The 12,379-nt window shown below is 43.0% G+C and overlaps 1 protein-coding gene across 1 annotated transcript in view; it reads left to right on the forward strand.

Moving 5' to 3' along the window:
* The first annotated feature begins 587 nt into the window (after positions 1-587).
* Positions 588-12,379, forward strand: part of LOC122797748 (CMP-N-acetylneuraminate-beta-galactosamide-alpha-2,3-sialyltransferase 1-like) — a 696,724-nt gene continuing 684,932 nt past the window's right edge. Inside the window, exon 1 of the mRNA XM_044066273.1 lies at positions 588-661. Coding sequence (XP_043922208.1) covers positions 588-661 — 74 coding nt within the window. The remainder of the gene's footprint in view (positions 662-12,379) is intronic.

Consider the following 12,379-nt stretch of genomic DNA (forward strand, 5'->3'; position numbering starts at 1 on the left):
GTAGCTGGTATATTCAAATCCAGGGCCAATAAAGGATTAAACTTGCATGTGGTGATAGCAGTCCATTGCTGTTCATTGGAAAGTTTCCTCAGTTCTGGATTATAATCCAGCTCAACATCCAAGTTAGCCATAACGTGTGCTGTAGTGATCCCAAAAAAGCCAAGCAAAGCAGCAACAGCAGAGTATGAATAAACAAATGAATCACAGCAGCTAAAGAGTCTCAAGTTAAACGAAAAAATATATAATGTAAAATACAAACTTCAGACTCTCCACGTTTTTAAATAAAAATGACGATTTATTAAAGACTGATACGTTTCTTCAGACCATATACAGCATAATAAATTCAGGGTTTATATAGCAAGAACAAACTCATCATTCAATCAATTAATCAATCAATTGTACAATTATGTTATTAAGTTCATTAAAATTTAAAGTGACATTAAAAACAGACTTAAAACTACTAATAGTACAATTTTAACTCAATGTTAAGTAACACATTATCCAAGCTAGCAGTTTATTCATCAGTGTTATGTTACTCATTAATAAATAAACAAATAAATGAATATTTAGAACAGACTACACTCAGTATGGTTTATCTTATGTGCAAAGTTCTGAAAATAACAGAACTCAACTTGGAACCTGTGAAGAAACATATTACAATGTATTTATCCTGATTTATAAAGTTCTTAAATAAAAATATGGCAGTCATGCAAACCAACAGCGAGGGACATCGTGGTCTGGGCCTAAACAGGGAATGCAGTACGAATGAAAATCTCTGAGGTATTTGCGTTCCACAGGTAAGACAATTGTTAACTTTTACTGACATCGGTTGGAGCAAGAAAAAGGATCCCCAACAATGTACTTACCTTTTTTGAAGACTTCGGGTCTGAAACTCAAAAAGGAAAATTTCAGAAATCGGCCGACCGGCACTTGCGAACTGCTTCTGCTTCGGGCACCGCACGGCAAGAAAGACTGACGTAATGGCATCGGCTGCATGTTTTATACCCCTGACGACCTGACATCATGGAAGTAGAGACAGCATCTGACGCAGAAATCTGAAGAATCTGGTATTCAGGCCGGCTGAGGGCTACATGCAGGCAGATAACCCAAATGTGATGACTGCAACAGTGAATACACTCTAACATCTACATTTATGGTAAATGTACAAAACTGTACTTTACTTGCTCTCTTTTTTTCGGGAAGAGATCGAGAACCAATCAGTAGCCATCCAGCCGTCCACGTCACGTACGTGACTGCGGACATGGCAGTCCGCTCCCCTTCCACTTTACTGTGCCATTAAACCTCTAGACTTCTGGGCATCACACTGATGTCTTTTCTACTTAATCTGGACTGCTTTTACAGCAGTCTAGATTTACATAAACTGATTAAAAAAAAAAAAAAAAAAATGGAACTCGCCGAGCATGTACAGTTCTAGTTCCGGGACTTTGCGAGTCAGTCGTACTTGCTTAAAGCACTCTAGCCAGACAGGTAATTAATTATATAATTTATGAATATATTTTATTTTAAAATGTTCTTTTCTTCTCAGCTGGGGGGGGGGGGGGGGCTGCAGTACTGCAGTCTGATGGCATGAGCCGCCACTGAAGAATGGACAAATATTTTTTGAATTATAGATGGCACTGGTAATTTTTGTAAGATCAGAGCTTGTGTATTGTTTCACTGTTCTTCTCTTCTGTGTCAATAGAACCACATAGATCTACCATAATTTATCTTGTTCTACAAAGACTTCAAGTAGAGGGTAATGTTTATGTTCTATCAGTTCCTTTATTTAAACAAAAGTCCATAACCAGGAACTGCATTCCCCTTAAAACTCCAAAATATTGGGTTATATGCAAATTTTACTTGTAATTTAATGGATCCTATAATCCCCAAAGGAGCAGCTTTACCACATTGTGTCTTTCACTATACAGACCAACACCCATGAGTGTTTCACACTCAGCAACAAGATGTGTAAATGTTTCCAGTTCAGTTTTACAAAAACCTGCAATTGTCTGTTACTTCCAATTTTACAGTCGAATTTGTAAACCTAAGTGTATGTAGTCCACTGTCTTGGGCCGTCATTGTTAGCCTTTCTTCATTTGGTTTAAATTAATCTGTCCTTAATCATTCCCTCGTCAAATCCTGTTCAACATGTGGTTGTTCCAGGAGGTTTGTTTTTTTATTTTACATTTGTTTACCAGGGTCTGACTGGACAAAATCTCCTTTTCTAGCTGAGGCCCGAGGGAAAAAGCTCCTCATTTACACAACAGTACAACACATAGACAACGTACAGATACAAATGTGCATTCAGTGTTGGAATCGAGCACAAAATGAAAAATGCATTTTTTTCCATTTCACTTATGCAATCATATAGACTAGGTAGGAATAAAAAGAATAGCAGTGCTGTGATTGAAGGAAGTTAAGTATACATATGCTTAGTAGGGTGTACTATTCAAATACAAAAATAATTGGTTGAGTTCTTTTAGCTGCCTTAAGACATCTATTTCCTAACCAGGTTTTGTACAAGTTTTCTATACTTGTCACTGTGTTTATAGGATTTCATGTTTTCTTTCTTTTGATCATTTTCTTCATATTCTTTGGATTTTTTTTTTCTTTGACAATTGCTCTCTGATTCTTGTCTACTTCTAGTTTCATTTATTTCCACTTGCATTCAGAAATATTTCTGCTAAACTAAGCAAATATGTCATCTTAGATGACTTCTCTTGATGCTTTAGAGCGTTCACTATATTTGGATCTGTAGAAGTTGGCAAATGTCTATCCTAAGATTGTAGAACTGTGCATGTAGTTAATTTTGAGGAGCCCCATAACCTCTTTTGACCAAGGGATATATAATATTGCCTATGCACTCATTTTTGTGTATCCTTTGGTAAGCATGAAGTGTTTTTCTTTGCTTATCCAACTGGTTCAGTTTTTTTGAGGCCAGTCAAGCACAATAAAGCTGTAAGGTTCAATTGACAAATTCACCACTGTAACAGGAACAGGCAAGCAAAAACTGAGGGTGATGCTACTCAAGTGCTAGAAGTCTAAATCTCAAAATGCACTCACTCGAGGCATGCCTTAAAATGGAGAACATCGATGTCTGTGCAGTGACTGAGACCTGTTTCAAGGCTCCAGAGAGCACCCCTGCACTACCAGGCTGTAACTCATACCACACTTTTCGGCCATGTAGCCTGGACCAGAACACCAAAGGCGGAGGTGTGTCCATATTCATTAAGGATATCCACACCAGCAGGCTAGTTGCTCAGCTTAATGCAGCCGAGGTTTTCCCAGTGCAACTAACTCTGGGCAAAACTGCAATCCAAATTGTAGCTTGATACAGATCACCCACCATGCCCCAGAATTCCCACTCCTCTTTTCTTGATGTACTGGAAAATATTAGGGTACAACCAAACAGCCTAATAATGGGCGATTTCAACTACCCCACCATTAATTGGGAAAACTACATGTACCAACTCCTTCGCTCAACACTTTCTGGAATTCATAAACTCCAATACCCTGGATCAACTTACCCACACACCCACCAGGGGCAACAATATCCTAGATCTAGTCATTACCAACATGAGTGACCGGTGTTCCACACCTGAAGTCAATGCCTCATTGGTCCGATCTGACCATAAGCTAATTACCCTAGATATCCACATCCTGCCCCCACCCCCCATTAAGGAAACCATGGTAAAAAATTTCTCCAAAGCCAACTTCATGCTTCTTAAGACAGAAGTGGTGAACCTTATGACACCCATGCAGATGGACAGTACAGTTACGACTACTGAATCCTACACAATTGCACTTTATAAGCACTTACATGAGTGCATGGATTGTGCTATCCCAAACAGAACCAAGATGCTATCCTCCAAAAAAGGAAGCCAATCTGGTGGTCCCCTGCCATAAACAAACTGTACAACAGAAGGAAGAAACTGTTGCAAAAGAGAGTAAAATCCCACGAGTGGAGGAGCTCCCTGGTCAGCCTCAGTAAGAAGCTGTGATCCCTGATAAAATCCTCCAAAGCTAGTTACAAAAACAAAATTGCCACTGATTCTGAAGACAACCACAAAGCATGCTATAAATATGTCAAGAATCTCAATGGCAACACTCAGATCTGCTCTGAGTTACAGCACAATGGCACTAAATATACAGACCCAACTGATAGTGCCAACATCCTGGCAGATAGGTTCAGTACTAACTTTACCCCCGCCTCTCACCCCCTAAAGAGCCCACCTCTGTACTGGAAGAATGCAAAGTTCCTGTAATCACGGCTGCACAGGTAAAAACCACACTCTCCAAAGCCAAGAACACAGCATCCATGGGACCAGACAACATCCCAGGCTGTGTTCTACACAAACTACAGAACAAACTGGCACCCCACCTAAGTACCATGTTCAGTCATAGCCTCACCTCAGGCTTTGTGCCTGCTGAATAGCGCACAGCAACGGTTATCCCACTCCACAAGGGGGGAGCCACCACAGACCATGGGAACTACTGCCCCATTAGCCTGACGAGCCTGGTCTGCAAAGCCATGGAACGCATCATCATGGAACTTATAAACAAAGACATTGGTAATCTCCAAACTCTGGACCCCACCCAGTTTGGGTTTGCAAAAGGCAGATCATGTCTCCTAAACCTGATGGACTTCTTTGAAGCAGTCACCAAAGCCGTAGACAAGGGTAAGGTGGTTCACACAGCCTATCTTGCCAAGGCTTTCGACACCATACCCCACTCTGGAATTATAGATAAACTCACTAAACTAGGTATAAATCCCTATGTCACAAGATGGGTTGCCAACTGGCTCACTGACAGAACCCACACTGTGAAAATAGCAGACTCCAAATCCGACTTCAGACCAGTGACAAGTGGAGTACCACAGGGTTCAGTCCTGGGTCCTCTCCTGTTTGATATCTACTTCTCTGAAGTACAGGCTAATACCGAAGGTCTTTGGCTAATGAAGTTCACAGATGACTGCAAACTAGGAGCCATAATCGAAACTCCTAACGATGTGGACATCCTACAAAAGGGCCTCACTGAGACAGATGCCTGGTGTCAAAGCCATGGCCTCAAGCTCAGTGCCAAAAAGTGCATTGTCATCCCCTTTGGTAAAAACTCTGTACCCATGAACTACAACATAGGCAGCAGTATATTTAACACCGAAAGTATGATGAGACCTTGGGACACAGGTGGACAGTAGTCTCTCCTTTGATAATCACATCGCCACAGTAGTCAGGAAATCCTTCTACATGGCACACCTCATCACAAAAGGTTTCTCATCCAGAAAAAAAGAGGTCATTGTTCCCCTCTACTCATCACTCGTTAGACCCATTATAGAGTACAACGCCCCTTTTGGTATGTACCTCACAAGACATCTACAACAACGGGAAAGGCCGCAGAAGTACCTCACAAAGAGGATTACTGGCCTCAAACAGATGCCCTACGCAGACAGTCTCAAAATTACTCCGTCGCATATTGCCTACTCAGAGGTGATCTCTGATTAACATACAAAGCTATGTAAACACCAGAGCTGTTGGACATGCTCCACTTAAATCCCAATCCCTCCAAGCTACACACTCTAGGGACCTAAACCTTGTCACCACAATAAACAGAACATGCCGGAGGGATAGATTCCTGTCCTAGAGACTTCCCTTACTCTGGAATAAACTACCTATCTATATCAAACAAAGCTCCTCATTAGCACTCTTCAAGAAAAATCTTGATGATTGGATGAGAAATAGGAAATTCACCCCAGGGATCACCTCTGTGGCTCTGCTCAACAGTGGCACAGGAAAATAATTTTCTTGGGTGGCAAAAGCCAGGGCACCTTTTTGGCTGGGCTTGTATAGGCCCCAGGGCCGATAGTCTAGTACCTACCTATGAACCTGTAAGTTAGAACATAAAAAGCACATTGATTTGTAGCTTGGATTTTATTTGTAGCTGTCAGAGCAGTTTTCAATATTAGCTTTAGCCATCTGAGAGTTGTTCTCATTTGTTCACGTTTTATTGACAGCCTCCTACTTTCCTCTAATAGGTCTAAAAGATCTGCCCTAGGGCATTTACAAGCCTAGCCAGAGTGTGTTTGGCTTTTGCCACCCTTCTTAGATTAGTTGACTGTGCCTCTGTATAGTAGGTCACAGAAGATAGCCCATTTAAGGTTAGTTTACCATGCCTCTGTCTAGCAGTGACACAGAAGAGATCCCAGGGGTAAATTTACGATCTCCCATCCAAATGTCAAGATTCTTCTTGAAGAGGGGCATTGAGGGGCTCTGTCTGACATGGATTGGGATTTTGTTCCAGAGTGAGGGGAGCCTCTGGGATATGAATCTGTCCCTCCAGCATGTTCTTTTTGTTTCTGTGCTGAGGTTTAAGTCACTGGAACGTGTAGTTCTGATGAATTTGGATTTCTTGAGGTGGAGGCTTTATACGTCAGGCACAGATCGCCTCTGAGTAGGCGGTAAGCAACTGAGTAGAGCTGGAGTTTCTTTAGTCTAACTGCGTAGGGCATCTGTTTGAGTCCCTTGATCCTCTTGGTCAGGTACTTTTGGGGTCTTTCTAGTTGTAGCAGGTGTCGGGTAAGGTACGTCCCAAATGGGGCATTGTATTCAATTATGGGCCTGATAAGTAGAGGGGCACAATGACCTCTCTTGATCTAGATGTGGACCCCTTCGTGATAAGGTGGGCTATATAGAATGTCTTTCTAACCACTTTGGCAATGTGATTGTCAAAAGAGAGATTGCAATCGACTTGGGTCCCCAAATCCCTAATTACTTCTTCCGTACTTAATGGATTACCACCTATGTGGTAATTTGTGGGCACTTTGTTTTTCCCAGAGGGGATGACTATGCACTTTTTGGCATTTAGCTTTAGGCCATGGCTCTGGCACCAGTTATCTGTCTCTGCGAGACCTTTTTGGAGGATGTTTGTGTCAGCCGGTGAGTCGATTATGGCCCCTAGTTTGCAGTCATCTGCTAACTTTGTCAGCCATAGTCCTCCTGTGTTAGCCTGTACCTCAGAGAAATATATACCGAACAAGAGAGGTCCCAGGACTGAGCCTTGTGGGACACCACTTGTAACTGGTTTAGAGTCTGACATGGCACCTGTAATTCTGACCATGTGGGTTCTATCCCTGAGCCAGTTTGCAACCCATCTTGTGACATAGGGGTTGATATTTAAGCTGGTGAGCTTATTTATGATGCCCGAGTGGGGTATTGTGTCGAAGGCTTTTGCAAGGTCAAGGTAGGCTGTGTGGACTACCTTCCCCTCGTCTATGGCCTTGGTGACTGTTTCAAAGAAATTGACCAGGTTCAAGAGGCAAGATCTGCCCTTAACAAAGCCGAATTGGGTAGGATCCAGTGTTTGGAGGTTCCCAATGTCTTTGTTTATGAGTTCCATGATGATACGCTCCATAGCTTTGCAGACCAGGCTAATTAGGCTTATAGCGTGATAGTTTCCAGGGTCCATTGTGGCACCACCTTTATGGAGTGGGAACACTATTGCTGTACATCATTCTTTGGCTACATATCCTGTTGTAAGGCTGAGACTGAACAGTGATTTAAAGTGAGGGTTCAGTTCTTCTTGGAGCTCATGTAAAATGCAGCCCAGGACACCGTCTGGTCCCATTGATGCTGTGCTTTTTGCTTTGGAGAGGGCAGCTCTCACCTGTGCATCTGTAATGTCAGGGAGGCTACACTCTGGGATAGTCATTTGCTCATTTGGGGGGGAGGGGGGGAGAAGTTTGCACTGAACCTGTTTGCCAGGATGTTGGCAATGTCTGTGGGTTCAGTGTATTTTTTGTCATTTTGCACTAACTCAGAGCATATCTGGGAGTTTCTACCCAGGTTTCTGACATAACTAAAGAAAGCCTTGTGATTATCTTTAGCGTCTTGTGCAATTTTTCTTTCGAAGCTAGCCTTAGATGATTTTATGAGGGATCGTAGTTTCTTGCTAGTACTGATCAGAGTTGCCTTCCCTTTCAGGGATTTTTCTCTATCATGTAGTAGCTTCCTCCTTCTGTTGTACAGCTTATTTATGGCTGGGGTCCACCAGACAGGTCTCCTGCCTTTGGAGGAGTGTGTCTTGGTTTCATTTGGGATAGCACGATCCATGCATTCCTGTAGGTATCCATAGAATGTGTTTGTAAAGGATTTTGCGGTTTGGGCCGTATTTTCCACTGGCCCTGGGGCTTTGAAGGATTCCACCTTGGTTTTTGAGAAGTGGGAAGTTTGCTTTTGAGAAGTTTATGACCGTGGTTTTTATTTATACACTCCCTCCTGATCAGTTTCCTTTATGCCACACTGCTTTCCCAAGTTGATACCTTCTTGGTGCTACAGCTTTCCTTTTTTAAATGCTGCTCTTGAACATTTATCAAGACCCTATGTCATTCTTGTATCGTTTGAGAAAGTTTTAACCATTTTTAGGTGTATTTTCAGATACTCCTCTGGTGTATTGTATAATTTTAAATCAGCCACAAAAAGTGGATAAGATGCCTTTCAACAAGAAGTTTCCAGGAGTTAAGATGTAACAGTAGCCTAATCTTTTAAGTAAACAGCTAAGTGAGGTTAGAGCAAGACAAGTCAGCTGTGACAAGTAATCAGCCAAGAATATTCCCATCTGAATTTTTATCCATTTGATAAAAATTTGCACTTTGTCATGGCTCAGTTGCAACATGCTTTGCCACAGTTGCAGCATTACAGTAATGTAATTGATTAATGTATGGTGTATATTGTAGACCAGTTAAGTATTCCATTGCTGTTGAATGCTTTTTCTTTTTAATCCATCTGCACCACATTAAAACTCTGACCCTTTTTTACAACAACGCCTATACAACTTTCTTTTATTACCTTTTTTCTATTGCCATCACTGACGTTTTCTAGCTTCTTCAAGATTTGTGTACTACTTACACTTCAGATTCCATAGAAGGGCGAGTTGAAAGAAGGGGCTGTTTCTCTGAGCCAGCATCTTGTTTGATGGTGGCTTTGTAACTTCTGTCAGCAGCAGAAAAGAAGGGTGTATTGACCACAGTGAACAAGCTTATATTTCAGCTTTTCTAATATCACCAGTTGAGCTTCCTGGTGTGCAGGGTTATCTGATTGTTTAATGGATACATTGATGTTCTTAGTGTTTCACTGTTACAGTCATCACACTTCGGTTATCTGCCTGCAGAGGTAGCCCTCAGTCGGCCCGAATACCAGAGACTTAGTATTTCTGTGTGGGATGCTGTCGCTCCAGGACTGATGTCAGGTCGTCGGGTATAAAAACAGGCCGCTGACACCATTATATCAGTCTTTCTTGCCGAGGAACCTGAAGCAGAAGCAGTTTGCAAGTGCCGATTGGCCGCTACCTGGATTTTCATTTACGAATTGAATAATCCTGAAGTCTTCTAAAGCTAAGTACCACTTTGGGGATCCTTTTTTCTTGCTCTAACCGATGTCAGAAAAAGTTAACAATGGTCTTGCCTGTGGAAAGCAAATACCTCACAGAGATTTTCATTCTTACTGCGTCACCTGTTTAGGCCCAGACCACGATGTCCCTCGCTGTTGGTTTTGTGCCTTGTTTAACGTCCGTACTGTTCGTCATTGGGCTCTTTGTCGCTAAATTCTTTTGCTCTCGATCTCCATATTCTGAAATGGCTTCAGTAAGCCATCTGGTATTCCGAAAAAATGTAAAGATAAAGACAGAGACAGACCGTATAGGTCCAAAACTGCCGATGACACTTCCATTAAGCTAGTCACCAGTGCCGGTACTCAGTGAGGCACCTTCGCAGCCCCTGATGCCCGCTTCAATGGATTCACAGGCCTCTACTGAGACCCATCCGGAGTCTGGTATGCAGCGAGTTTCTTCGACTGTGGAATGTACCGATGTCTGCCTAGTATGGGTCCGGAGCTGCTGAGCAGGCACCAGCTTCTGCTGCAGTTCTTCGTTCAACCGATGTTCGACTTAAACCAATAATTTCCTTTTACAACAAAACTATGGAGTTTCTTAGGCCCAGAGTACGCACTATGCCTAGAAAACCGACAACCAAAGCGCATGCACCTGATCCCATGCCACAAAAACAAATGCTTAGAATGGCTGAAGACCTTATTGCATTAATTAAGGGAAGTCAGCCTTCCCCTGCCAAGAGACAAAGAGCTCAGTCCCCTTCATCTTCTACAGACCAGGAGTCCGATGACTCTGAGATTCTGATTATGAAGACATGCCCTTATCTGCATATGAGGATTCAGTTGCAGAGGAATCCATTCCTTCTGCCTCCCCTCCAGGGGATTTTTCTTTTAGGTTCATAGGTTCATACTAGGCTATCTGCCCAAGGGCATTTATAAGCCTAGCCCAGAGATTCGTGGCTTTCGCCACCCCTTTAGTTTGAAGAAAACTATGCCCATTATTTTGCTGTGCCTCTGTCAAGCAGTGACACTGAGGTAATCCCTGGGGTATATCTGTGATCTCCCATCCATTGGTCAAGATTTCTCTTGAACAAGGCCAGCGAGGTGCTCTGCCTCACATGTACCGGGATTTTGTTCCATAGCATAGGGAGTCTCTGGGTGATGAATCTGTCCCTCCAGCATGTCCTATTAATAACCGTGTCAAGGTTTAAGTCTCCCGCCCTTGTAGTTCTGAGGGATCTAGATTTTTTGAGATGAAGCATGTTCATCAAATCTGGGTTTGACATGGCCTTGTATGTCAGGCACAGGTCACCTCTGAGCAATGTGCGACTGAATAGAGCTGGAGTTCTTTCAGTCGGGCAGCATAAGACATATTTTTGAGACCCTTTATCCTTTTGGTGAGGAACTTTTGGGGCCTTTCCAGCTGCTGCAGGTGTCGGGTCAGATGCATTCTGAATGGGGCATTGTACTCAATCATTGGTCTGATGAGTGATGAGTACAGGGGGACGATGACCTCCCTTGATCTAGATGTGAATCCCTTCATGATCAGGTGGGCAATGTAGAAGGTCTTCCTAACTACTTTAGCAACGTGAGTGTCAAATGGAAGGTTACTGTCAACCTGGGTCCCCAGATCCCTGATAACTTCTTCTGTGCTCAGTGGATTGCCACCTATATGGTAGCTAGGGGTAACCTTGTTTTTCCCGAAGGGTATGACTATGCATTTTTTGGCGTTTAACTTTAGGCCATGGCTCTGGCACCAGTTATCCATTTCTGTGAGACCCTTCTGAAGGATATCTGTGTCAGATGTGTTTTCGACTATGCCGCCCAGTTTGCAGTCATCTGCAAACTTTGTCAGCCATAACCCTCCTGTGTTTGCTTGTACTTCAGAAAAGTAGATGCCGAACAAGAGTGGGCCCAGGACTGAGCCCTGTGGGACACCACTTGTGACAGGCTTTGAGTCTGACATGGCGCCAGCAACTCTGACCCTGTGGGTTCTGTCACTTAGCCAGTTTGCAACCTATCTTGTGATGTATGGGTTTACATTTAAGCTGATGAGTTTTTCAATGATACCTGAGTGGGGTATTGTGTCGAAAGCCTTTGCCAGGTCGAGGTAGGCTGTATGGACTGCCTTTCCCTCATCAATGGCCTTGGTGACTGTTTCGAAAAAGTCAACCAAGTTTAAAAGGCATGATCTGCCTTTGACAAAGTCAAACTAGGTTGGATCCAAAGTCTGCAAGTTCCCTATGTATTTATGAGTTCCATTATGATCCTCTCCATGGCTTTGCAGATCAGGCTTGTCAAGCTGATGGGACGGTAATTTCCAGGGTCGGTGGAAGTGGGACCACAGTTGCCGTGTGCCACTCCTTGGGTACGTATCCTGAGGTGAGGCTAAGATTAAACAGCTGTCCTAACTGCGGGTTTAATTCCTCATTGAGTTTGTGGAGCACACAGCCGGGGACACCATCCGGTCCCATGGATGCTGTGTTTTTCGCCTTGGAGAGAGCAGTTCTCACCTGGGCGTTAGAGATGTTTGGGGGGCTACAATCCTCTGGTATAGATATCTCTCCTTTTGGGGGAGGGCGAGTTTGCACTGAACCTGTCAGCCAGTATGTTGGCAATGTCTGTAGGTTCAGTAATTTTCACATCATTTTGAACTAATTCTGAGCATATCTGGGAGTTTCCTCCCAGGTTTCTAACATAGCTAAAGAAGGCCTTATGATTGTCTTTTGAGTCCTTAGCGATTTTTCTCTCAAAATTTGCCTTGGATGATTTTATGAGAGCTCTTAGTTTTTTTACTTATAATGATCAAAGGTGTCTTACCTTTTAAGGATTTTGCTCTATCTTGTAGTAGCTTCCTCCTTTTGTTGTAGAGCTTGTTTATGGCTGGGGTCCACCAGACTGGACGCTTGCCTTTGGTACAAAGAGTCTTTGTTTTGTTTGGGATTGCCTGATCCATGCAGTCCTGTAGGTGCTGGTAGAAGGCATTTGTAAGTGATTCAGCG

This window comes from Protopterus annectens, chromosome 3.part1, assembly GCF_019279795.1.
Source record: "Protopterus annectens isolate FY-2018-M chromosome 3.part1, PAN1.0, whole genome shotgun sequence".
Classification (NCBI taxonomy): Eukaryota; Metazoa; Chordata; order Ceratodontiformes; family Protopteridae; genus Protopterus; species Protopterus annectens.